We start from the raw sequence: 26,505 nt of genomic DNA, 5'->3' as shown, positions 1-26,505 counted from the left end.
ATTTCACAACAGCATTAGGATAAGCCTCTGTGCTTAGCAAATAGGCAGAAAACAAGACTGGATAGGATTTCTTTAAGGTCCTATCTGCCTCTCACTCTGTAATTCTATTATTCTAAATATTTCGTTTGATCTTCTCTCAGGGCCACAGCGAAGAGCTTTGTCAAACCACCCTCACTAGCCAATCTTGACAAGGTCAACTCCAACAGTCTGGATCTACCATCATCCAGTGATACCACCCATGCTTCAAAGGTCCCAGATCTGCATGCTACAAGCTCAGCATCTGGGGGCCCTCTCCCTTCCTGCTTCACCCCTAGTCCGGCACCCATCCTCAATATTAACTCAGCCAGCTTCTCCCAGGGCCTGGAGCTAATGAGTGGTTTCAGTGTGCCAAAAGAGACCCGCATGTACCCCAAACTCTCAGGCCTGCACAGGAGCATGGAGTCCCTCCAGATGCCAATGAGCCTGCCTAGTGCCTTCCCCAGCAGTACTCCCGTCCCCACCCCACCTGCTCCCCCTGCTGCTCCCACAGAAGAAGAGACGGAAGAGCTGACTTGGAGTGGAAGCCCCAGAGCTGGGCAACTGGACAGGTAGGTAGACAAGACAGCAGAACCTCGGCCTGTCTCCGTGTCTTGGGCTCATTTTGCCATTGGCAATACTATCCTATATTTTGTTGCCATTTTGTGACTTTTGACATTTTTTCACATATATTAAGTAATTTAATTTGCTTCACAACAACTCCATGAGATAGGTAAGATGTGTTTTTGTTTTTAAATTATTATTCTTATATTAAAAATGAAGAAACTTGCGCACAAAGTTAAATGACTCATCCAAGATCTCATAATTAGGTTAACCTATCATCCAGAGCTTTTGCTTCCTAGTCCAAAATCTTTTTGTTTTTGTTTTGTTTTGTTTTTTTTGAGATGGAGTTTCGCTTTTGTTGCACAGGCTGGAGTGCAGAGGTGCAGTCTTGGCTCACTGCAATTTCTGCCTCCCAGGTTCAAGCAATTCTCTTGCCTCAGCCTGCTAAGTAGCTGGGATTACAGGCACTTGCCACCATGCCTGGCTAATTTTTGTATTTTTAGTAGAGACCGGGTTTCACCATGTTGGCCAGGCTGGTCTTGAACTCCTGACCTCAAGTGATCTGCCTACCTCATCTTCCCAAAGTGCTGGGATTACAGGCATGAGCCACCGCACCTGGCTGCCCAAAATCTTTTCTATCACATCCTAGTTTTCCCCTCCCTTCCCCCATATGCCAAGGTTATCAAACTACCTATGTGGTAGTTTTTACCTACCATAATACGATCTATTTTTTTTTTTTTGAGATGGGGTCTCACTATGTTGCCCAGACTGGACTCAAAACTCCTTGGCTTAAACAATCCTCCTGCCTCAGCCTCCTGAGAGGTGCAACTACAGGCTCATGCCACTGTCCCTAGTGCCATAATATGATCTTTTAAATAGCTAACTATGCCTTAATTTCTTTTTTTTGTTTGTTTTGTTTTTTGTTTTTTTGAGACGGAGTCTTGCTCTGTTGCCCAGGCTGGAGTGCAGTGGTGCGATCTCGGCTCACTGCAAGCTCCATCTCCCGGGTTCACGCCATTCTCCTGCCTCAGCCTCCCGAGTAGCTGGCCCTACAGGCGCCTGCCACCGTGCCCGGCTAATTTTTTGTATTTTTAGTAGAGAAGAGGTTTCACTGTGTTAGCCAGGATGGTCTCAATCTCCTGACCTCGTGATCCACCCGCCTCGGCCTGCCAAAGTGCTGGGATTACAGGCGTGAGCTACCGCGCCCGGCCTAACCATGACTTAATTTCTAATCAGAGAAATAACATTTAATATTTCAGATAAATTTTCTAAGTTGTAAGCCAAGAAGCAGGCTATAGCTATCTCTTGGTTTCTAGAGCTAAAGGGGGTCATAGTTTGATGTCCTGTGTCTAGGGTCTGCATACCTCACACCAATGGTTCTAAACTCTAGTTCCTAAGATGGACCCACATGCTTCTCTCTCTCTCTCTCTCTCTTTTTTTTTTTATCTCCACAGTAATCAGCGGGATCGGAACACTCTTCCCAAGAAAGGGCTCAGGTAACCCTTTAATGTGTTTTTTCTTCCCTATAAATGGGACTGCTGGTATGTATGAAAAATCATATCTCGACCTGTCCGAGGCTCCAGTCATGAATTTAGTCACCCTTTTAGCTGAATCATTTGTATGTGGTCCCATACAAGTACCACCTAGTACCCTGCCCAAGCTTAATATTATGTGAGTCAACTTTTACAGCAAGTGTTCTTTTTTTGGTGACAGGGGAGAAACAAGTTTGCACATGGGAATCATGCACTTACCTGCACTAGCCTATGCCATCCGAATCCTGGCTGAGCTTCATCTCTGTAATTTTCCTCCCTAAAAGTATGAGGGAGAACAGTCTGCTTCTTTGGTCACTCATCTGGGCTAGGGGCAGGACCTACCTGGTCATCCACTGTTCTGACAGCACTGAGTTGTTCAGTTGGGTGGCAACTATTTCAACTTTTTTTTTTTTTTTTTTTTTTTTTGAGAGGGAGTCTCGCTCTGTCACCCAGGCTGGAGTGCAGTGGCAGAATCTCAGCTCACTGCAACCTCCACCTCCCTGATTCAAGCGATTCTCCTGCCTCAGCCTCCCAAGTAGCTGGGGTTACAGGTGTGCACCACCACGCCCGGCTAAATTTTGTATTTTTAGTAGAGATGGGGTTTCACCATGTTGGCCAGGCTGGTCTCGAACTCCTGACCTCAAGTGATCCACCCACCTCAGCCTCCGAAAGTGCTGGGATTACAGGCATGAGCCACTGTGCCTGACCGACTCTTGCAACTTGAAAGCCCACACGTGGAATCATAAGTCTCTGTCCTGAACTTCTGAGGAGAAGTTCTAATGCCTCCTCCATCACTTCTGCCCCCACCTCAGAAACCCTTACAGGAATACCTGCTAGTCCTTCCACACCACCTCTTCCTCCCTCCTTGGGCAGCCCTGACTGCTCCCTCTTTTCCATGTCCTGCTTTCAGAATCTCCTGGCTCCAGCCTAGTTCAGACACTCTCCACACCAACTAAACCTCTGACTGCACTTGCTAGTCCCAGACTGAGTTCTTCTGCTGCCTCCTACAGGTACCAGCTTCAGTCCCAGGAGGAGACCAAGGAGAGGCGACATTCCCATACCATTGGTGGGCTGCCTGAATCTGATGACCAGTCAGAGCTGCCTTCTCCCCCCGCACTTCCTATGTCTTTGAGTGCAAAGGGCCAACTTACCAACATAGGTTAGTGTTTTCAGTCACTCACTGTGGCATGGGGTGAAGCAGGGGTCACCCTGCAGGGTGAGGCGAGGCAGGTGGGCTTTGGGTTTCATCTCATATTTGACTCATGCTGTATTGGGTTGTTTGATGGTGCCTCAGTTTATCCACCCAAAGTAAGATTGAAGGTAGAGTACTTCGAGATCCTGAACTGAAAAGTTGCCCCTGGGCACAAGTTGTAGGGTCCTTTTAGCATCAGAGAGCCTGAATGGTGGCATGGAAAAGCTGTAACCCAAAGCCCAGAGATCAAACCAGTGCAAGAGCAGGCACATTGAACTGCCAGAAAGGAGCCACCACACCCAGTGCTACTAGGGCCAGCTAATGAGAGGGCAATACTGAAATGTCAGGCCGACGGGGAGGAAGGAGGGAAAGGTTGTCGATTGCCAAGGACGAGATCTGCCTCCAAACTCAGCCAAGTCCAGATTCCTCAACTGCTCTGGCTGAGCCCAGGCCATCCTAACCCTGAAGGCAGGGCTGACTAAGATGTGTCCTGGCCACACCCTTCCTAAAGCCTAGCGAGAAAGGAGAGCTAGGAAATAAGGAAGTGACTTGGAGACAGGAAGGAGAGGAAGCATCAGGTGGAGGGTCTGGCCTAGCACAGAAGCACACCAGCCCCAGTGCTGTGAAGCAGTATGCCATGATTGGCCTACTAGGAACCCATTCAGGAACAGTGCCTGGGATAGGCCTGTTATCTGCTTGCTGCATCTCTTTAAATCCATCTCTTCTTTCAGCTGAGTAAAAGAAATCAGTTAATAAAAGACAAGGACCTGTAACACACCCATGCAATGACTGTGGGGAATTTGAGGAAAGACTAGGAATTGGGATCACTTGGCCTAGGGAAAAGAACCATTCTTCAGACAGGATCATCTGCCCTCTGAAGGGCTACTAAATGGAGGATGGGGCCAGCTTGTTCTCTATCTCCATTGAAGACCAAATAAGAATTGCATTTATGCTGTAGAATGAGGGGCTGGGCTAAGCAATAATTACCTTAGGAATTTGAAAAGGTCAACAGAGAGGTGTGCCATCTTCTTCTGCACAGGTCTTTATGGACAGATTAGACATCCACCTGCCTGTATGGAGGCAGAAGAATAGACAAGGGAGCTCCTTGTGGGTATGAAACCATGAAAGGCTGTAATCCCAGCAATGGGCGAAGGGGTAAGGCATCTGCAGGTTAACAGGATTCAGCTGAACCCAGCTTCAAAGCACATTCCACAAGCCTTACCTGACACTTTCACCTGCTCTGTCCATCTGACCTTCAAGCCGGGGCAATGCTAGGCAAAGAGGGCCATGTTTCTTGATGCTTTAGAGCCAACCCAGTCACTCAGAGTGACACTACTTTGTGGGGAGATTCTCACGCCCTTCCACAGTGCCAGGGCAATGGGATCCCGTAGCCCAGCCCCCTTCTCTAGCTGGTGCTTTTTCATCATTCAGATCTGGGTCTTGGTTTGAATTTTCAGTCCTCCTGAGCTGGCAGTTGTGTTTTAGAGAACCACAGCATCTCATTTTCATCAGCACATCCGAGTGATGTGAAGGTCTCAGAAAAGCTGCCAGGCCCCCAGCCTAACCTTCAAAAGCAACAACTCTGAGGCAGGCAGGGTTGAGGGAAGGTCTTTATTCCAGACAGCAGGGTCCTTCTCCATTAGGGCTTGATCTCCCCAGGAGGGACCCCGCTCCTAACCACCAGCTGCTTGCACACTCCCACCACTGCACCTGCCCCTTCCTCTCCTGCCCTCTCCCCATTTGCCTCTCATGCTCCCGGTGCTCCATCCCCCAAGGGCCCGGAGAGCTGATGACCCTGCCTCTTTTCCTGCCCTCCTGCTCCCTCTCCTGTCCCCCTTCCCTCTGTCCTTCCAGTGAGTCCCACTGCGGCCACCACGCCAAGAATCACCCGCTCCAACAGCATCCCCACCCACGAGGCGGCCTTCGAGCTGTACAGCGGCTCCCAAATGGGGAGCACCCTGTCCCTGGCCGAGAGACCCAAGGGAATGATTCGGTCAGGATCCTTCCGAGACCCCACGGACGATGGTGAGACTTCACGCCAGCGCGGTTCACGCTCATTCCAGCTCTGCTGGGTCCCCTCACCCACCACCTCCACTCCCACCACTCCCACCACCACACACACATATGATTCACAGAACATCAAGTTGGGCCATTTCAGTTTTTTCTCCCCATCCCTTTGAAGGGTCTGGGGGCCCAGAAACCTTGGGTGGCACATCTAGCACTGGGGCATTGGGATGGAGCATCCATCACTGGGGCTGGGGGAGGGAAACTGAGCATGGAAGGGTTAAATGGCACCCCTCAGGATGCTCTGAAAACCACAGCTTCTCTCCTCCTCATTCTAGCTATAGTCTTTCCTCCCCACAGTCTCTCAAATATATGAAAAGAAAACAGGACATAATAGAAGCTCTTAATAAATCCTTACAAATAATTAGGCATCTCATTTCTCTTTCAAATATGTTCCGAAGATGAGCATCAGGGAGGGCCATCTGACTGTTGGTGGTGATCTGGGTGTTAGTACTGATCAGAGCTAGAAGACCAGGCTTATGGCAGGTTAGATCTCCCATTATTATTTTCAAGATGGTCACTCCAGGAGGCATCTGCTGCAGACATGCTTTAGTTCTCACCGTAGGTTCTACTGAATAATCAGAATGAGTATTCCTCACTTAAATATTGTTTTCATCTGAATGATCCCCAAGATCCTAAGCACATCCCCCAGTGATGAGAGGAGGAGGCACGGGCAGAATTGCAATATTTGTTCTGAGCAACTCTGATGAGAAACTCCCCTCTCCTGCGGCTAAAGTGCTTTCCTGACTGGGAAGATAAGATGATGACTATCCATGAAAGTCTCCTTTCCCTTCTCTGAAACCCTGTGCCCCTCAGAGCAGGCTGAGCAAGGGACTGCCATACCCAGGCTGAAATGTAGGCTGAAAGAGGAGGCTAGCTCGACTCAAGACCTTGCTTTGGGCTGTTTTGATACCAGTTGGATTCCCTACTCTGTTCTTTCTGTTTGCTCCAGATGCCCTCCAGAATCACAATCCAAACTCCTGCCTTAGGGGGTCTTCCAAAAACCCCTTGTCCCTGGAACCCACTGTTAACTCTTTGTGTTCTCCTTCTCTTTCAGTTCATGGCTCAGTGCTGTCCCTGGCCTCCAGTGCCTCCTCCACCTACTCCTCAGTAAGAGCATTAACTTCTCTTCCCCTCTCATCCCCTCTCCTCTACCATCCAATGCTCCCTAGAACCTCCTTGGAGTTGGGTAACTGGGTGGGGGATGGGGGCACTGCTGGCTCTTCACTGTACCCATTGGGGTGGGAGTGGGGGAGGCACCTAGAGCTCGTAGCACTCACGTGGGTGCCTCAGGTCCTCAGTGCTCTTTCTGGCCCTACCACCAGCTCCTGAGCAACTCTGGTGATTTTTGTTCCCCTCCTTTGAAAAATGGAGAATCCCCATGTTAGCAAGCCCTTTCTGTGCCATGGTAGATGGGAAGCATTTATGGCAAGGTGAGATGAATAGATTTCTAGGACCTGGACTCCAGAACCCTAGAAGTGACCGAGTGTTTATTGTGGGGCATCAGCCACGGCATTTGGCTATTAGGCAATTCTTGATTCGTAGATTTGTTTTGCTGCTAATTCTTTACTCCAAGTTGCTGGCAATAACCATTAGTTCTCAAACCGACCAAAGTCTCATTTCCTAGCCTTTTTGGCAATGACAAAGTTTGCTGGAGATGAGCTCCAAAGAAATCTTTTATTGAAACCCTAGTGTAGATCTGAGCCGAGTCCTGTGAGGAGCCAGGGCCAGGAAACAAGAGTTTCAGCCTCTCTGCACCTCTGAGTCATGCTTCTGCACATTTCCTACCCTGCCACTGGGACCTGACTTCTTCACCTCCATAGTAACTACTTCCTTTCTCTCTCTTTCTCTCCTTCTGTGCTCCCTTCTTCAGGCTGAGGAGAGGATGCAATCTGAGGTAGGGTGCAAAGCCTTTGTCTCTGCTTGTTAACATCACTGCACCCCGTTTTCCTTCCAAATCTTAAACAGCTTCTGCAGCCAGTAGTTTGTATTTCTCTTCCTTTTACAGCAAATCCGGAAGCTTCGTAGGGAACTGGAATCATCCCAGGAAAAAGTGGCCACCTTGACGTCTCAGCTTTCTGCCAATGTGAGTGCCATGAAGTACAGAAAGATCAAGGCCGTTATTTTGACTATAGTTAGACAAGTTCAGCCAAGGGAGGAAAATTACCTGGTAAGGTATCGCCTGGACTGAGACTTCAAGGGCATGGGTCTTCTTCCCAGCTCTACAATAGAAGACTAGGGGATTGTTCTTCCCCTTCCCCTTCTCTGAGCCTCAACTTTTATGAAGAACCATTTTGCTTCTACTCTAATAGGTATGGATGAATTCATGTCTGATGGGCTGAGCTCCCTAGAGAAAGAGAAGAAGATTGATTATCAGTGGTTCTGCATGGAGGCAGAAACAACCTTGCCATTGGCCATGGACAGAAGCAGTTATGGATTATAATTATAGGGCTCCTAGAGCCTCTCCACTGCCCGGGGGGGTGTTCATGTATGGATTATAATTATAGGGCTCTTAGAGCCTCTCCACGGCCCGGGGGGGTGTTCATGTCTTTGTTCATGCCACGTAACTGTGCAGGCACATAATTGGTCATTAGAATTCTGTCTGGTGACCACGACACTACTGAGAAACCTAACTCCCATTCTGGTCTGACTCCTTCATTCCCAACTGCCTTTTTTGAGTAGTCTCCTTGGGCAGATGGTAGAAACAATCTGAAATTCAGGTTGAGAGCTAGAGTTCTTTGTTTCTACCCTCAATACCTCCATTTAGAATGAGTCTATTTCTTTAGGCCTTAGTTTTTCTACCCTGTGACATGGGCAGAAATGAAGCCACCTCCTCTAACCAGGCTGTGGTAGTTTCTCCCCTGTGACTGAGTTGCAAACAGAGAACATAAGAGCCATTTTCCCCCAAAGCTGTAAACAACAGCTGAGCCGGATCTGCAGGAGCTTTCCAAGTGTTTGCACAAAAGTAACCATGTCTGCAATTTCCGCAGTAGTTTCTGGTTTTCTCTCTGCCCTTCCTCTCTGGGGAACCCAGCTGTCAGGCCTGGGGTCTATCCCTCGGAATTAGGTAGAAGAATATCCACCAAGATTCTGAATGTTTCCAACACATTTCAGCAGCAGTTCCCTCACCACACTAGTTATTCTCTCGATTCTCTTTTCCCAAACCCTCAATTCCTAAGTTGTACCAGTTTGTTTGAAGCTCATGTTAAGCCCTTTTTCCCACTCTTGGGGGACCCATAAGAATTTTAACATAAACAAGAACCATCTTTTCTCTCCCTTGTGCCACACCCACCAAAGCAAATGGCCTGGGTCACGTCCTGCACACCCCAGGAAATTCATGTCTGGGAGATGCTGGGGGGGAGAGGCGCCAGGGAGGCAGAGAACATTATTATGTCTGATTCATTTACACTGCAGTCTGTCAGCCACCATGCTGTCAAGGCTGGGCTGAGGCCAAGAAATTGAATTTAGAGGGTGATTTTTCTTAGAACAGGAAGTTCCATTTGGCTAAGAGAGAACAAACTAAACACCCAGACATGATGGGTTCCGCATCTTAAAGGCAGATTTTTGCCGAGGGTCAGAACCCTGCCCTCAAGCAGGAGATGGGATGCTGGGACTCTAGGAAGGTTCCACAGCTCTCTTCAGGATTCTGTGACTCCAAACCAAACTTTTGTTATGTTCCATGGAACTTCCTAGCTACTAAAGCTGAGGGCACACCCTGGATGGAGGGGCCCAGACCACTTTACCCCTCTCAAATGCTAGCCTTTCTGCAGCACCACTGCTTAGCCCTGAGGTCTTACAGGTACCCTAGTCTGGGGTTGGGATTAAGGGAAGGGTCAATGTAGGGAAAGGAAGTGTAGGGGAGACGGGGGAGAAAGCCCAGCCAGAGCAAAAGGGGTCCCCTGGATGGGGAAAGGCAGCACAGAAGAGCATACAGGGGTTCTCGGGGCCTCTCATGAGTAGTCTTCCAGGGACTACAAGGAGTCTACAAGCAGACATGCAGGGATGTAGAGAAGCAAACCAGAGAAGACCTGAGGTCAAGAAGACAGATGTTCCCTGCACAGTGGGTGAAAGGAAACTGCTCAGGTTGTGACATATTATAATCTCCTCAGAGCCCAGGCCTTGACAGATTTATAGTAAAAGTGCAAGAGGAAGCTCTAACTGGACTAAAGGGATTGCCTCCAGCCCTGGTCCTATGAAGTAGGCTCCAGACATGCGGGGCAGTGGATGAAAACGAGAGTTGACCCAACAGGGAGGGAGAATTGTAAGCCAGCAGGAGCCATGAGAATGCCGTGGATTACCTGGAGCTCTGCATGAAGGAGCTGCCCAGAGTATGCCCACTTTTTGCCAGGGTCACCAACTTGCTCAGATAGTCTCACGATGGCTATTTCTCCATCCCCAAGTGCTGCCCTTTCTAGCCCCCGGCCTCATTCCCTTTACCTTGCCTATACATCTTGCAGCCAGTTGGCCAGCTAGAGGTCAAACTATGCCAAACCAAGTGGCCTTAGCTCCTCCACTCAGCACCTTTCCGAACTAGCCTGCCTCTTATCCAGAGAGCCCGTTGGTATCCTTCACTCCTCATGAAACAGACCTGACACCTAGTGGCCAAACGCTGGAATGCCCCTGCAGTTTCCTTCCAGCCTTGCAAACCTGGAGATCCAGGAACAAGGAGCAGCTGCAAAGCAAGAAAGGGTGAAGCAGTGGAGTAACAGAGGAGGAAGAGATGCACCAGATAGTTTCTGCCAGGAGATTATTTGGCCCCTTGGGGCCGGCCCACTCCACAATGCAGGAGTTAAACCAAAATAATAGGAACGACCCCAGAGGCTATGGCCCGCCTACCAAGTTGGCCACACCAAATATCACATAGAGCAGAGGGATAGTCCTACCTCCTGGCAGATGATGGGTTTTAGATCTCAAGTCTCCAGGAGCCTCCAAAAACCTGCCCTACCCTCAACCTGGCTTCATTATTCAAGAAGCTGGTTCCCACCAGAAAATTTCTTTGATTTCCCCTTTGTCTGCTCAGGGAAATCAATATTTTTTTAACCACCAAGAGGTTTGTTGGCATTAGTAAGCTCCGAGATACAGGAAATCAGTTAAAACTATTTCCCATTGTCAGTTATTGCCTTTCCCCCAGCCTTATGCAAGTTAGCCATCTCTTTCTGTGTTTGTTTCAGGCTAATCTGGTGGCTGCTTTCGAGCAGAGCCTGGTGAATATGACATCCCGCCTGCGACACCTGGCAGAGACGGCCGAGGAGAAGGTGAGAGGCCTGGGAAGGGGAGGGAGGGGTGGGTGCGGCGAGGGGGTTCTCCTGGACAGAGGCCAAGGCTGACCTCCTCTTCTTGCTCATGAATGGCAGTTTCTCCCCACCTCACCGTGACCCTGGATTCTCAATCTGCCCCCCAATACAGTGTGAGCATATTCCTTATCCCAATGCCCTGCCCTTCTCTATCAAGTTTCGTAGAATTCCAATGCCTCGCCCATTGCCTGGCATAGCATAAGGGCTCCTGCTAATCCCAGCTAATGACGCTGTTTTCTTTTTTTTTTTTTTTTGAGATGGAGTTTCGTTCTTGTCACCCAGGCTGGAGTGCACTGGCACGATCTTGGCTCACTGCAAACTCTGCCTCCCGGGTTCAAGCGATTCTCCTGCTTCAGCTTCTCGAGTAGCTGGGATTACAGGTGCCCACCACCACGCCCAGCTAATTTTTGTATTTTTAGTAGAGACCGGGTGGCCAGGCTGGTCTTGAACTCCTGACCTCAGGTGATCCGCCCACCTCGGCCTCCCAAAGTGCTGGGATTATAGGTGTGAGCCACTGTGCTCAGCCAACGCTATTTTCATTTCTCTCTTAGGACACTGAGCTGCTGGATTTGCGAGAAACCATAGACTTTCTGAAGAAAAAGAACTCTGAGGCCCAGGCAGTCATTCAGGGAGCCCTTAATGCCTCAGAAACCACACCCAAAGGTAGGACCTCCAGCCACAGATTGAGAGGGAACAGGGAGCAGGAAAGGAAGAGTATTACAGACTTTTATCTGGGCCCATAGTATTCCAGGTCCTATATCAAATCTCTAGAAGGTGAGGGCCTTTAGACACCCTTCAGTGTGATGTCTGGACTGGTCAGTGAGGAGTACCAGGGGCATGACCCCAGCTTCCTAGGGCATGAAGGCAAGTAGAGGAGACCTGTAAGCCCCAGGGGTCCTCTCCTTAACCTTTACGTCAGGGCCAAAGAGCCATCAAAGACCATCGTTAAAATAGCCCTTTACATTTTTATGCAAATGTATTGTGTGTCCACACACACACACACACACACACACAATCTTATTTGATCCTCACTTTAGTTCTCCAAGGGAGATTCAATCTACTCTTCCAATGAAACGACCAAAGCTCACATAGGTTATATGGTGCTGAAATGGCAAGTTAGCCTGGATGTTTAGTAACCAGTCAAGCTTTGCTACAGAAGTCAAGATGGATAGGAGTCTGATGCCACCAAATCTGTGATCTCTAACTCCAATCATGTCTTCAAGATACCTTGGCAGTCCTCTTACTTGTGCACAGTCAGTTTTCTTTTTTATTCCGCTATCAGTGATTCCCAGCTTTCATTGCTTTTTTCAAGCTCCTCATATTCCACCACTGACTTGCCTTACTCTGAACATAGCTTTGGCCTCCTCCTTAGTTAAGAAAATGAACATTTTCAAGAGAGAACTCCATTGACTCTTCCCCACTCCATGCGTTTATATTCATCCAATACTTATTTATTTGTCTCCATTTTGTTGGAAGGATCCATCCCTTCTGGCCGAGAGTGACCACTGATCTAATGTTTTGGGATGCCCTCTTTAGCAACCATACAACCCCCCTTTACCCCACACATGCCCTTTTCTACCTCTCTGATCTCTTATGCTCTATTCATTCCTTCTCTGCTTATAAACCTGCCAAAGGCTCTTGTATCTTAAAGGGGAAAGATGTATCAATCTATGTTCTAACTATAATCTTATTTCTTTCCTTCCTCCAGTTGATCCTACCTTTCCACCTCCCTTTCACACCTAACCCCACTATAATTATGCTTCTGTCACCATCATTCTACCAGAAACACTTTCACTAAAGTCACCAGTGACTCCCATTTTTCCAAAATCCAACTTACAACTTTTAGTACTTATTTTACTTTTTTTTTTTTTTTTTGAGTCGGAGTCTCACTCTGTTGCCCAGGCTGGAGTGCAGTGGCGCGATCTCAGCTCACCACAACCTCCGCCTTCCAGGTTCAAGCAATTCTCCTGCCTCAGCCTCCTGAGTAGCTGGGACTACAGGCGCATGCCACCATGCCTGGCTAATTTTTGTATTTTTAGTAGAGATGGGGTTTCACCATGTTAGCAAAGTGTTTTCAAGACTCATCCATGTTGTGTCATGTATCCACACATCATTCCTTTTTGTGGCTGAATAATATTCCATTGTGTGGATATACCACAGTTTGTTTAGCCATTCATCAGTTGATAGGTAGGCATTGAGTTGTTTTCACTTTTTGCCTATTATGAATAATGCTGCCATGAACATTCATATACAAGTTTGTGTGTGGACATACGTTTTTTGTTCTCTGGGGTATATACCTAGAAGTGGAATTGCTGGGTCATATGGTAACTCTATGTTTGACTTTTTGAGGAATTGGCAAGCCGTTTTCCAGAGCAGCTGCACCATTTTACATTTCTATCAGCAGCATATGAGGGTGCTGATGTCTCCACATTCTTTGTTTTTGTTTTTTTGAGATGGAGTCTCACTCTGTTGGCCAGGCTGGAGTGCGATGGTGCAATCTTGGCTCACTGCAACCTCCGCCTCCCAGGTTCAAGTAATTCTCCTGCCTCAGCCTCCTGAGAAGCTGGGATTACAGGTGCCCACCACCACACCCAGCTAATTTTTTTTTTGCATTTTTAGTAGAGACGGGGTTTCACCATGTTGGCCAGGCTGGTCTCAAACTCCTGACCTGCAGTGACCCACCCACCTCGGCGTCCCAAAGTGCTGGGATTACAGGCATGAGCCACCACACCCAGCCCTATAGCTCCACATTCTTGCTAACACTTACTGACCTCTTTTTTGTAATAGCTAGCTTAGTGGGTATGAGGTGGTATCTCATTGTGGTTTTGATTTTCATATTCTTAATGGCTAAGAATACTGAGCATCTTTTCATGTGCTTATTTGCTATTTGTTTGTCTTTATGGAGAAATGTCCATTCAAATCCTCGGCCCATTTTTAAAATCAGGTTATTTGTCTTTTGTTGTTGAGCTTTAAGAGTTTTTTAATAATTCTGAATATTAGACCCTTATCAGACACATGATTTGAAAAATAGTTTCTCTCATTGTATGGGTTGCTGTTTTGCTTTCTTGAAAATATTCTTTGAAGAACAAAAGTTTTCCATTTTCATGAGGTATCATTTATCTATTTTTTTCCTTTGGCTGCTTGTGCTTTCGGTGCTGTATCTAAGAAATTATTGCCTAATCCAGGGTCATGAAGACTTACTCCTAGGATTCCTTCTAAATTTTTTTTTAGTTTTAGGTCTTTGTTCCATTTTTAGTAAATTTTTGTACATGGTATGAGGTAGGCAGTCCAACTTCATTCTTTTACATGAGAATATCTAGTTGTTCCAGCATCATTTGCTGAAAAGACTATTTTTTCCCCCACTGAATTGTCTTGGCACTCTAGGAAATCAATTGACTATACAAATATGAGTTTCTTTCTAGACTTTCAGTTCTATTCCATTCTTCTATATGTCTATCCTTGGCCAGTACCACATTGTTTTGATTACTGTAGCTTTGTAGTAAGTTTGGAAATTGGGAAGTGTGAGTCCTCCAACTTTGTTCTTTTTCAAGGTTGTTTTGGCTACTCTGTGTCCTTTGCATTTCCATGTGAATTTTAGGATTCGTTTGTTAATCTCAGATTGAATTTTGCTAGGGACTACATTGAATCTGTATATCAATTTAGAGAGTATTGCCTCTTAACAATGTTAAGTCTTCCAATCCATGAACAGGCATGCCTTTATCTAAATATTCTTTCATTTATTTCAGTGATATTTCACAGTTTTTCAGCATAGGAACCTTGCACTTACTTTGTTAAACTTAGTTTTTATGCTGTTCTAAACTGAATTGTTTTCTTAATTTCTCTTTTAAGTTATAGATTACTAGTGTATAAAAATACAATTGATTTTTTGCACATTGATCTTATATCCTGCAGGCTTGCTGGGCTCACTTATCAGCTCAATTGGTTTTACAATCTCTTCTTAATCTGTATTTCTATCCATATCAGTCTCCTGAGTTCCAGACCTTTACTTCCAACCACGTTTGGATGTTTCCACTTAGTTGACCTCATAGAGCTATCTCTAACTTAATATGCCCAAAATTAAAGTCATCCCCTTCACCCCACTTACACACAAGCCAACCTTTTCCCTTCTGCAGTTTGCGCATCTCAGGTATTATTATTTGCCTGGTTGCCCAAGCCTCTAAGACGAGAATCATCTTTGATTCCTCACTGTTTCACCCTGTATAGTCAGTTAGTTCTAACTCCTACATAGATCTTAATTCTATCCCTCTTCTGTATTGTCACTACCCTGTCTCAGGTTTTTATCATTCTTCTCCTAGAATATTTCAATAATTTCCTTACTGGTCTTGCTGTGTTCGTTCTTCCAGTGCTTTCCTTGCCCCCAGAGTAATCCAATTATATCAGTTAAGATCAGAAATTACTCCAGGCCAGGCACAGCGGCCCACGCTATAATCCCAGCAGTTCAGAAGGCCAAGGACGTTTTGTTTTTGAGACGAAGTCTCACTCTGTTGCCCAGACTGGAGTACAATCTCGGCTCACTGTAACCTCTGTCTCCCGGGTTCAAGTGATTCTCCTGCCTCAGCCTCCCAAGTAGCTGGGACTACAGGTGTGTGCCACGATGCCTGGCTAATTTTTGTATTTTTAGTAGAGATGGGGTCTCACCATGTTGGCCAGGCTGTCTCGAACTCCTGGCCTCAGGTGATCCACCCACCTCGGCCTCCCAAAGTGTTGGGATTATAGGCATGAGCCACCGTGTCCAGCCACTGTTCATTTTCTTAGGTGTGATAATAGTACTGTGGGAGAATGTTCTTATTCTTAGAAAGTACATCCATCTCCAAAAAAAGAAAAAAAGAAAGAATATTCTGAAGTCTTTAGTGTCAAAAGATGTGTTCTCTGTAACTTATTTTCAAATAGTTCAAGAAACTGTGTGTGTGTGTGTGTGTGTGTGTACAGAGAGAGAGAAAGCAAATAAAACAAAATATTAACAATTGTTGAATTAGGTGGAGGGCATATGGGTTTTTCTGTGTGTAATCTGCTCTTCAAACATATATTTGCTGAATGAATGAATTGTGCTTTTTGCTATGAGTTTTCGTGTTATCCTCAGTTCATGTTGATCCAGGCTCAACTTGGTAAGGAGGATTTCTAGGAACAGTCAAAGAATCAATGCTTAGCCAATAATGCCTATCTTTATTTTATTTTATTTATAAATAGATAATAAATGTACATGGTACAAAATTCAAAATGCACAAGAGGTTTCTTAACTTTTTGAAGATTGCTTGATCCTGCAATGTATCATTTGCTCTTAAAAGTACTATATAGGGTTAGGTGCGGTGGCTCACACCTATAATCCCAGCACTTTGGGAGGCTATGGCAGGTGGATCACCTGAGGTCAGGAGTTCAAGACCAGCCTGGTCAACATGGTGAAACCCTGTCTCTACTAAAAATACAAAAATTAGCTGGTCATGATGGCAGATGCCTGTAATCCCAGCTACTCGGCAGGAGAATCGCTTGAACCTGGGAGGCAGAGGTTGCAGTGAGGCGAGATCGCGTCATTACACTCCAGCCTGGGCAACAAAAGCGAAACTTCGTCTCAAAAAAAATAAATAAATAAAGTACTATATAGTGTATTTTTTAAATGTAACTGATATATCCCAACTAATTGAAACCTCCAAATAACTGATAGACAGATGCACATACTTTGCTACCCTTTATTTTGTATTTTGTATTTTTATTTTTATTTTTTGAGAGAGGGTCTCACTGTGTTGCCCAGGCTGGAGCACAGTGGTGCTATCTCAGCTCACTGCAGCCCCGATCCCTGGGACTCATGTGATTTTCCCACCTAAGCCTCCAGAGTATCTGTGATTAGAGGTGCACACCACCATGCCTAGCTAACTTTTGGTATTTTTGGTAGAGACAGGGTTTAGCTATGTTGCCCAGGCTAGTCTCAAACTCCTGGACTCAAACAATCCACCCACCTGGGCCTTCCAGAGTGCTGGAATTACAGGCATGGGCCACCACACCCAGCCCCTTTATTTTATTTTTAATTAACTAGTTTCAATTAAACTAATTTTTATCATAAAAGCAATGCATGTTCTGAGGGGGAATGTAAACTAGGGGTTGGCAAATCATGGCCCATCAGCCAAATCTGGCTCACCACTCTGTTTGTAAATAAAGTTTTATTGGAAACACAGCCACACTCATTAATTTACATAATGTCTGTGGCTGCTTTCATGCTACAATAGCAGAACTGAGGAGTTGTGACCAACACCCTATGGCCACAAAGCATAAAATATTTACTATCTGGCCCTTTACAGTAAATGTTTTCCAACCACTGAGATAAACTATATAGAAGGGTATATGGTGAAATATAAAATCCCTCTCCCTGAGTCACCCCTTCAAATCCCAATCCCCAGAGGTAAGTACTGCTAATAGTTTTAATCTTTCCAGAAATAAATATCTATGTATATACAAACAAACATATATGGATACATATATTCATTTTTACACAAATGAAGACTTCTTTTTACTTCAACTTGGCGTATCTTTTTTTTTTTTTTTTTTTTTTTAGACAGGGTCTCGCTCTCATTCTGTTGCCCGAGATGGAATGTAGTTATGCAATCTCAGCCCACTACAACCTCCACCTCCTGGGTTCAAGCGATCCTCCTGCCTCAGCCACCCAAGTAGCTGAGACCACAGGCATGTGCCACCACACTTGGCTAATTTTGTAATTATCTGTAGAGATGGGGTTTCACTATGTTGTCCAGGTTGGTCTTGAACTGCTGGCTCAGCCATCCTCCCGCCTTGGCCTCCCAAAGTGCTGGGATTACAGGCATGAGCCACCACACCCAGCCTCAGCATATCCTCTTGAGAATTTCCCACGCCTTTTAAAATAACTGAAGTACTCTGTAGTATCATTAACTGGGTATGATAATCATTGTACAAAGGGTTTTCCAAATGCCTTATGAGCTTTGTAGTTACAGCATCAGATCCTAGGATCTGGATTTCCCTGTAGTATCAAGGGAAAATTAGAGTTTAATCCATTTCTGGTCATGGTGAGAGTGAGAAAAATAACCAAACCTTCCCCACATCTCCTTCATCTAACAGGTTTTGTTTCTAGGAGGACAATTGCAAATAGCCACTTTACTACTCCCCTTCCTCTAGTTTAGTTTCCCTAAATTTCATCTTTCTCATTAACATAGTAAGCTCTATTTTTTAAATATTTTTTAAAATAGAGATGAGGGCCTCACTGTGTTGCCCAGGCTGGTCTCAAACTCCTGGGCTTAAGTGATCGTCCTGCCTTGGCCTCCCTGAGTGCTGGGGTTACAGTTGTGAGCCACTGAGCCCAGCCTAAAAAATCTTTGACATTGCACCATAGTTAGGCAAGATGTGTGCATTGGAGGAGGTTGAGTGAAATGTGCAGAGGACTTCCCTGTGCATTTCTTTGCAACTTCCTATGAATCTATAATTATTTTAAAATAAAAAGGATTTTAAAAACCAGATAATATTTTGCCTTTGCTTCAGAATTTCTGTTCTCCATTATCTATGGCACAAAGGCAAATTTCATTTAAAAGACATTGAGGGTGCCAAGCACGGTGGCTCACCCCTGTAATCCCAGCACTTTGGGAGGCCGAGGCAAGTGGATCACCTGAGGTCAGGAGTTCGAGACCAGCCTGGCCAACATGGCGAAACCTCGTCTCTACTAAAAATACAAAAATTAGCCGGGCGTGGTGGCAGGAGCCTGTAATCTCAGCTACTCGAGAAGCTGAGGCAGGAGAATCACTTGAACCCGGGAGGTGGAGGTTGCAGTGAGCCAAGATCACGCCACTGCACTCTAGCCTGGGCAGGAAGAATGAAACACCTTCTCAAATAAAAAAAAAAGACATTGAGAGGCTGAGCGTGTTGGCTCATGCCTATAATCCCAGCACTTTGGGAAGCCATGGCAAGAGGATCACTTGAACCCAGGAGTTCAAGACCACCCTGGGCAACACAGCAAGACCCTGTCTCATTAAAAAAAAAAAAGAAAACAAAACAAAAAGGAGGCCGGGCACGGTGACTCATGCCTGTAATCCCAGCACTTTGGGAGGCTGAGGCAGGTGGATCATGAGGTCAGGAGTTCAAGACCAGCCTGGTCAACATGGTGAAACCCCGTCTCTACTAAAAATACAAAAAAGTTAGTGGGCCTGGTGGCGAGTGCCTGTAATCCCAGCTACTCAGGAGGCTAAGGCAGAGAACTGCTTGAACCCAGGAAGCAGAGGTTGCAGTGAGCCGAGATCACGCCACTGCACTCCAGCCTGGATGACAGAGCGAGACTCCATCTCAAAAAAAAAAAAAAAGAAAAAGGAAAAGAGACATTGAGGGCTGTCTCTGATCTGGCCTGAGCCTAATCTCCACCGTCACTTTTTTCTGTACCCCCACATGGGCCCTCTGCTGCTTCCATTCCAGACTACCCACAGTTCCTCAAAGCAAAGCCAGTTCCCTGGACAGTGCCTTTGCATGTACCTTTTCTTCAGCCCTAAATACGTTTTCCAAAGTTCCCATCTGAAAAATTTCTATTCTTTCAGTACTCAAACATCTCCTTTGTTAACCCCTTCCTCCCCTGTTGTAGAAAAGTAGATTATTTTTTGTGCCATCACAAACCTTCTCAGAAAGCGAAGATTTTCTACCTACCAGGTGAGAAAACTGAAGCTCTTTCAGGTGGAATGCAGAGTACATGCCTAGTGATGTATTTGGCTAGTATATGGCTAGTTATTGGCCTTGGACCACCAGATAGCTAAGTATTGCTAGAAAAATCATGAAAAATGGTAGGTTGACGTCTCCATAAAACTGCAGAGGGCTGGCTTTAGTTAAGTCCTTAGACTGATGCAAGCTGAGTCCATGACTCCATGCTAACTTCTGGTTCTTGAGAAAAGGAATCATTTCTTATTTAACTCTTACCTTTTGCACTTTTTCTATGCTGAAACATGATTGGGACTCAATAAATGTTTGCTGAATGAATGATCCAAAAAAAATGAACAATGTGGATTGAGGAGTTGGTTGGTTCTCCTTTCTCTTATCTTCTGCCACTAGACTTGCCTGAAGTCTCACATCCTCTCTAAATCTGTTCTATGTTTTTCCCACTTGTACTTGGCCCTAGAACTTCGGATCAAGAGACAAAACTCCTCAGATAGCATCTCAAGCCTCAACAGCATCACTAGCCATTCCAGCATTGGCAGCAGCAAGGATGCTGATGCGAAAAAGAAGAAAAAAAAGAGTTGGGTAGGTAAAGGTTTGGGGGGTGGGGAAGTAGGTAGAACCGTGGTGGACTGCCTTCACCTCAGCATAGGGATGGAATACTTCCAGGATTAACCAAGGTGTAGTCCCGTCTAACACTGAGCCCTAGTGTGATGTCCGCTCAGAGCATGGTCTCCCAAATTCTCCCTTCCCTCAATCATTCCCTACGTGTCCGCAAGGCCACCCCTCTGACCTTTATATGCATCTGCTTTCTTTGGGCTCTCCATACTGGTTAGGCCAAGATGTATTTGGCAACAGAAGGGTGCTAAGGACATACTCAGAAGGAAACATCTCATCAGTTCTGTCCCCTCCTACTCCCCCACTCCCTTCTATACTATGAAGAGATTTTGTGAACAAAGCTGTTCATTCTAGACTCCTGGAGGTCATTTCTTTAATTTTTGGAGATGTTTTGTGGAGCTTTCCAGATTACTTCAAAGGACTCTTTATTATTACCTTTGGTAGGTCCAGAAGTCATTTTTGTGCATGTGGTTTTTTTCCCTTGCATAATCCTAAACTGACTTTGTATGACTTTCTGAAATTCTTCAGGCAGGTCTATACACTCTCAGCCCCTCTTGCTGACTGTGGTAAGATAGCATCCCCAAGTGGACATATCCTGCTCCTCTGTCCCATGTTCAGTAAGACACACCCCCAGACCTTTGTATAATGCAGACAGGTACCAGCTGTGTGAAATGAGTGATTAAGTGTTGATTCTTTTTTTTTTCCTTCAAAATGCTGACTCCAAATCCCTATTTTTTTCCAGGTCTATGAGGTAAGAGACCCAGTTCCTATCCCCTTATTTTCTCTTTCCCTTTGCCATACCTTCCCTATTTCCAGAGCAACTCCCTTCCCCTAAAAAAAAAAAAAAAAAAATGAATGACCACTCATAACACTAACTGTAACAACCACCCAGAGTTCCTAACTCACTCCACTGCATGGTCCATCCACAGCCGCCCCATGTGAGGACAGAGGAGTGGTCTGGTTGGGGGCCAAATGGGAAAGTCAAACAAAATTCAAATATATTCCCTACTATCTTCCCCTGTTACAAAATTGGCCTGTAATAAAAAGCAGTCAAATTGAGCTCCTCCTATCCAGAAAATGAACCTTCTTCTTTTTGGTTCCATAACACCTAGAGACCCAACATGGAAGAGAGTCACTGGATGAAAGTTATCTTGACCACAGTTTCCACAGGCCAGTTCAGCCTGGGCCTAACCTGAAGATTTAGCTCTAGAGTAGGATGAACCAGAGATAGGTAAGGGATAGAGACCAGGAGGGCACACTCAGGTCACCCCGAAGCCTAAAACTGTCTAAGCATCCATGGAGTTCCCAAAGACATTTCAGGGATGAGGGTATAGTCTAAGACGAACAGAAAATGCATCCAGAATTTCTGTTATGAACCAGATACCTGAGGTCCACTCTAACCATACCCTAACGTTGTGCTAAGTGTTGTGAAGGATATGAAAAATGGAATCTATAATCTCGTCATTAAGGAGCCTGCAGTATTACTGGGGAGACCAAAAAAATTATACATATAAAATTAATAGCAATCCAACGGTGCCACAATGCTTATTCAGACAGTAAGTGCTAAAGGAGTTCACAGATGACGAGACAGTGATTACAATAGGCAGGGAAGACTTCTCAAAGGAGGTAAAAGTTAAACTGAGATGGAATTGTGATGGGTAGAGAGGAATGTGTTGGGATGCTTTCTACATAGACACTGTCTGTACAGAAGAGAAGCAGAGGGAGATGGAGAAGGCCAGCTTAGCTAGAGCACTGACTGAGTAGGGTATAGCACACATAGGAAGAGCCTGATACTTATTTAAATTTGATTTTTTAGATTAACATTTCCCAAGGTGTGTTCCACTGATTGCCAGCCCATTAAGATGCTCCTTAAAATGTGATACCACTGACTGGGCAGGATGGCTCAGGCCTGTAATCCCAGAACTTTGGGAGGCTGAGGTGGGCAGATCACTTGAGCTCAGGAGTTCAAGATCAGCCTGGGCAACATGGTGAAACCCCGCCTCTACTAAAAATGCAACAATTTGCTGGGTGTGGTGATGCTGGGTGTGGTGATGCGTGCCTGTGGTCCCAGCTGCTTGGGGGCTGAGGTGGGAGGACAGCTTGAGCCTGGGAGGTGGAGGTTGAGTGAGCCAAGATTGCATCACTGCACTGTAGCCTGGGTGATAGAGTGAGACCCTGTCTCCAAAAAAAAGAAAAAAGTGATACCATTGTCAAATAAATTTGAGAAGTACTGCATTTTCTCTCTCTCTCTTTTTTTTTTTTTTTTTTTTTTGAGGCAGAGTCTTACTCTGTCACCCAGGCTGGAATACAGTGGCGCGATCTTGGCTCACTGCAACCTCGGCCTCTTGGGTTCAAACAATTCCCCTGCCTCAGCCTCCCGAGTAGCTGGGATTACAGGCATATACCACCATGTCTGGCTAATTTTTGTATTTTTAGTAGAGACGGGGTTTCACCATCTTGGCCAGGCTGGTGTCAAACTCCTGACCTCAGGTGATTCACCCACCTCCGCCTCCCAAAGTGCAGGAATTACAAGCATGAGCCACTGCACTCAGCCTAAGTACTGCATTTTCTACATCTGCACAGAAAAAGTTGTGAGATATCCCCCAGCAAATAATCTTGTTTCATTTTGCTTAATCCATTGTTCCCTAAACTCATTTAACCATGGAACCATTAGCCATATAATACCAAACATCTCCGGACAGTTCTGGCTTTGGGAATACTGAACTACACATATTCTCACTTAGGATCTTATTGATCTTAGGGGCATGTGCTTCAGGCAGCTTGTCATAGGATCTCTTTACACACACACACACACACACACACACACACAGCATCCCGTGAGGCAGTGGTATGGAGAACACTTCACTGGATTGAAAATTAGGAAGCCCGAGTTCTAGTCCTAAGTCTTATGTCAATTATGCAATTTCAAGCAAGTCAACTCTCTGGCCTTTTCAGGGCTCGGTTCTTCATCTCTACAGAGAACTGAGCTTTATGGTACTTTTGAGCCCTGACTGCTCAGTGATAAGAAGTCACCTGGAGCCAGCCAGCTGCATACATACTCATTCATGTCTCCACCACAGCCAAGTTGTTCCTCCTTTACGTCTTGCCTGGTGGAAACCCCAAGACGCACCACCCACCAGCTCCATCCATCACCTGATGGCCTTCCCGTGTTCCAGGAGAGACACTTAGAATGTGTACCCTCAAATTTTTCCTTCTTTTTTCTCACTGTCCCAAAGATCTGGTTTGCCTTTGTCCCCTATAACCTTTGACCCCTCCTTTACTCTCTGCCTCTTGCTGCCATTTCATATCTGTGTCCCTGTGTGTGTGTGTGTGTGTGTGTGTATGTGTGTGTGTGGTGTGTGGTGTGTGCATGCTGTATGGATGCATGTGGATGGGTATGGGACAGGACCCTGGTTTGCATCTCTAGCTCACATCCCTAACACCCAAGCTCATCAACACCAAGATCAAACAAGCTATGGTCAGATTATAATGCCCCAAGTACTCTAAGGAAATGCTGGGAAATAGTTGTTCTTCTAGGACATTGGAAATCATAGAAAATGCTTATGTCTGGCTGTTTTAACCATTCTGTGATGTCCTGGGCACAAGAAATACTAAAAGAAGCTTGAGCCCACTGCCTTCTCGTGTTCTCCACAGAATCATATTGTCAGTTTCTGGTTGATAGATGACTAGATGAACAGATTCTGGGCTGATGAGCCCTAGTCAGAGGCATCATAGGGTGGCCTCTGAGGCCCACAGTGAGCTAGGTTCTAGACTGAGCGGTTATGGTTCTGCTGCAGAAGGTGGGATTGGATCACTGAGCTGTATATCATGTGACCTCTGGGACCTTCTCTCTGTCCCCATCAGGGGCACAATTCCCCCTATGAGCAAGAGAACACCCAGGAAGTTCCCATAGCCTATAACATCAGCAAGCTAGAAGATTCTGTTCTTTCTCTCGGTCCTAATTTTTCTTTCTTTCTTTCTTTCTTTCTTTCTTTCTTTCTTTCTTTCTTTCTTTCTTTCTTTCTTTCTTTCTTTCCTCTTTCTTTCTTTCTTTCTTTCTTTTCTTTCTTCTTTCTTTCAAGATGAAGTCTCACTCTGTTACGAGGCTGGAGTGCAGTGGCTCAATCTCAGCTCACTGCAACCTCTGCCTCCACGGTCCTAATTTCTAGGCAACTCTTCTGTCCGTATTCTATGAATCAAGTGAAGTGTTATAGAGGGTGGCTTAATTAAAGTAAATCCCCTGCCTCCAGCTCTCTCTGTCTCAGAAGTCCCAATCCAGTCCTCCCCCATCCCAGTAGTAGAGTCCTGATGTCCCTCTACCTGGATCTGCTTTTTTCTAGCTTCGAAGTTCCTTCAACAAAGCGTTCAGTATAAAAAAGGGGCCCAAGTCAGCTTCCTCATACTCGGATATAGAGGAGATTGCTACACCCGACTCCTCAGCCCCCTCATCCCCCAAACTACAGCATGGTTCTACGGAGACTGCTTCACCCTCCATCAAGTCCTCCACCTCGTCATCCGTGGGCACTGATGTCACCGAGTAAGTGCTCTCTGGCTCCCTGCCACCCAGCCTGTTACCAGTGTAAGCTGTGGGCTAGAGTTGACAGGAGGCCATTGACCTTAGACAAGCAGGACTTACTACTGACCTCACCCTGGGCATATGAGACCAAGAGATGGACCTTTCTTCTCATACTGATTGAGTATCTATGGGCAGGAGGAGCCAAGACCACCAACCATGCCTCTCAACATTCTCTAGTAACTCTAGTGCTTCTTCATGTAGCCTGGCTTGACTCTTGCTATCTTACAGGGGCCCTGCTCACCCAGCCCCCCACACTAGGCTGTTCCATGCGAATGAGGAGGAGGAGCCAGAGAAGAAGGAGGTATCGGAGCTGCGCTCTGAGCTGTGGGAGAAGGAAATGAAGCTTACAGACATCCGCTTGGAGGCCCTCAACTCTGCCCACCAACTGGATCAGCTTAGGGAGACCATGCACAACATGCAGGTCAGTGTCTGGGTGGATAGCTGCAGGAAAGGGAAGACTAAGGCTTGCTCTCTGTCCAATCTGCCACCCTACCCTGTCTGTTCTTGCCACAGTTGGAGGTGGACCTGCTGAAAGCAGAGAATGACCGACTGAAGGTAGCCCCAGGCCCCTCATCAGGCTCCACGCCAGGGCAGGTCCCTGGATCATCTGCGATATCTTCCCCGCGCCGCTCCCTGGGCCTGGCACTCAGCCATTCCTTCAGCCCCAGTCTTGCAGACACAGGTACCTGTGTGGGAGAAGAGTCTATGAGGGTGAAGGGAAGAAAAGGGCTTATTTCACTGTTACACCATTCCACTTGCTCTGGTCAGGGAGGTAACGATGCCGAAGCCAAGCAGATGCCAGTGTCCTAAGACACTGAGTTGTAGTGGTCCTTCAACCTTAATTACTTTTGAGTTTGGGACCCCCATTCCTTCTCTGTGGCAAATAGAGTTATTTGGAAACGATAATGATGGGAAAGTTTAGGAAAGGCTGCGAGTACTCCTAAAACCAGTTGGTTCTTTTCAATCCCCACAGACCTGTCACCCATGGATGGCATCAGTACTTGTGGTCCAAGGGAGGAAGTGACCCTCCGGGTGGTGGTGAGGATGCCCCCACAGCACATCATCAAAGGGGTAAGGAACTTCAGGGAGAGCCACGGTGGGAACGACCAATACTGTTACATTTATCCAGGAAAATCTGGGCCCTGGGTACCTCCAAAACCAAAGAACTCAACTCCTAAGGCCTTTAGGACCCTGGTTCATGGAGTCATCTGCAGTGAAGCTCAAGAGCTTTTCCTTCCTTGGCCTTACAGGACTTGAAGCAGCAGGAATTCTTCCTGGGCTGTAGCAAGGTCAGTGGAAAAGTTGACTGGAAGATGCTGGATGAAGCTGTTTTCCAAGTGTTCAAGGTAAAGGGATACCTGTACTCAAAAAGGTTGCTCATCCTCTCGTGGGATATGTATACTTTTTTAGAGACGGGGTCTCACTCTTGTCACCCAGGCTGGAGGGCAGTGGTGTGATCACAGCTCACTGCAGACTTGAACTCCTGGACTTAAGTAATTCTCCTGTCACGGCCTCCTGAGTAGCTAGGATTACAAGCATGTGCCACCATGCATGGCTTCTCACAGGATATTAAACCATCCAGGCACTGGGATCCTGGGGACCTTTGAGGATTTATGGAGAAATGCTACCTAGGAAAAGCATATGCTCTGCACTTTCTCCATCTATTTCTGTTTCCTCTGATAGACATTCTTTGTTGTGGCTTTTACACCTGTGTTTGTATATTTTCTTCTTCTTCTGCCTGTCTTTTCTGTCAGGACTATATTTCTAAAATGGACCCAGCCTCTACCCTGGGACTAAGCACTGAGTCCATCCATGGCTACAGCATCAGCCACGTGAAACGAGTGTTGGATGCAGAGCCCCCCGAGATGCCTCCTTGCCGTCGAGGTGTCAATAACGTATCAGTCTCTCTCAAAGGTCAGTCTTTGTCTCTTGGGGTGAGGTGGTGTGGCATGAAGGCAGGGACAGGATCATCAAATAATCCAT

At 46.2% G+C, this 26,505-nt stretch overlaps 1 protein-coding gene and 1 long non-coding RNA gene across 9 annotated transcripts in view; one reads left to right on the top strand and one right to left on the bottom strand.

The window, feature by feature from the left end:
- The window catches only part of NAV1 (neuron navigator 1), a 288,925-nt gene that overhangs the window by 245,378 nt on the left and 17,042 nt on the right, over positions 1 to 26,505 (top strand). For 3 of the 8 annotated variants that reach the window (XM_063613239.1, XM_063613244.1, XM_063613246.1), the window contains 16 exons: positions 141 to 587; positions 2,034 to 2,075; positions 3,122 to 3,270; positions 5,158 to 5,328; positions 6,425 to 6,477; positions 7,241 to 7,264; positions 7,376 to 7,453; positions 10,539 to 10,622; positions 11,213 to 11,324; positions 19,792 to 19,913; positions 24,287 to 24,483; positions 24,751 to 24,943; positions 25,036 to 25,204; positions 25,496 to 25,593; positions 25,773 to 25,868; positions 26,277 to 26,436. In XM_063613239.1, the coding sequence (XP_063469309.1) occupies positions 141 to 587; positions 2,034 to 2,075; positions 3,122 to 3,270; positions 5,158 to 5,328; positions 6,425 to 6,477; positions 7,241 to 7,264; positions 7,376 to 7,453; positions 10,539 to 10,622; positions 11,213 to 11,324; positions 19,792 to 19,913; positions 24,287 to 24,483; positions 24,751 to 24,943; positions 25,036 to 25,204; positions 25,496 to 25,593; positions 25,773 to 25,868; positions 26,277 to 26,436 (2,195 nt within the window). Of the gene's footprint in view, positions 1 to 140; positions 588 to 2,033; positions 2,076 to 3,121; positions 3,271 to 5,157; positions 5,329 to 6,424; positions 6,478 to 7,240; positions 7,265 to 7,375; positions 7,454 to 10,538; positions 10,623 to 11,212; positions 11,325 to 19,791; positions 19,914 to 20,688; positions 20,698 to 24,286; positions 24,484 to 24,750; positions 24,944 to 25,035; positions 25,205 to 25,495; positions 25,594 to 25,772; positions 25,869 to 26,276; positions 26,437 to 26,505 lie in introns of all 8 variants that reach the window. The other 5 variants (XM_063613240.1, XM_063613245.1, XM_063613241.1 and 2 more) reach the window with 4 other exon arrangements.
- Positions 6,837 to 25,092, bottom strand: LOC134731888 (uncharacterized). The gene is made up of 2 exons (XR_010114582.1): positions 25,016 to 25,092; positions 6,837 to 7,714 (listed from the first exon to the last, which is right to left on the bottom strand). It is a non-coding gene; the product is annotated as an uncharacterized lncRNA (long non-coding RNA).

The sequence above is a fragment of the Symphalangus syndactylus genome, chromosome 19 (genome assembly GCF_028878055.3).
Source record: "Symphalangus syndactylus isolate Jambi chromosome 19, NHGRI_mSymSyn1-v2.1_pri, whole genome shotgun sequence".
NCBI lineage: Eukaryota > Metazoa > Chordata > Mammalia > Primates > Hylobatidae > Symphalangus > Symphalangus syndactylus.
Note: the sequence above shows the minus strand (reverse complement) of the source record. Positions and strands in the feature narration are given on the sequence as shown.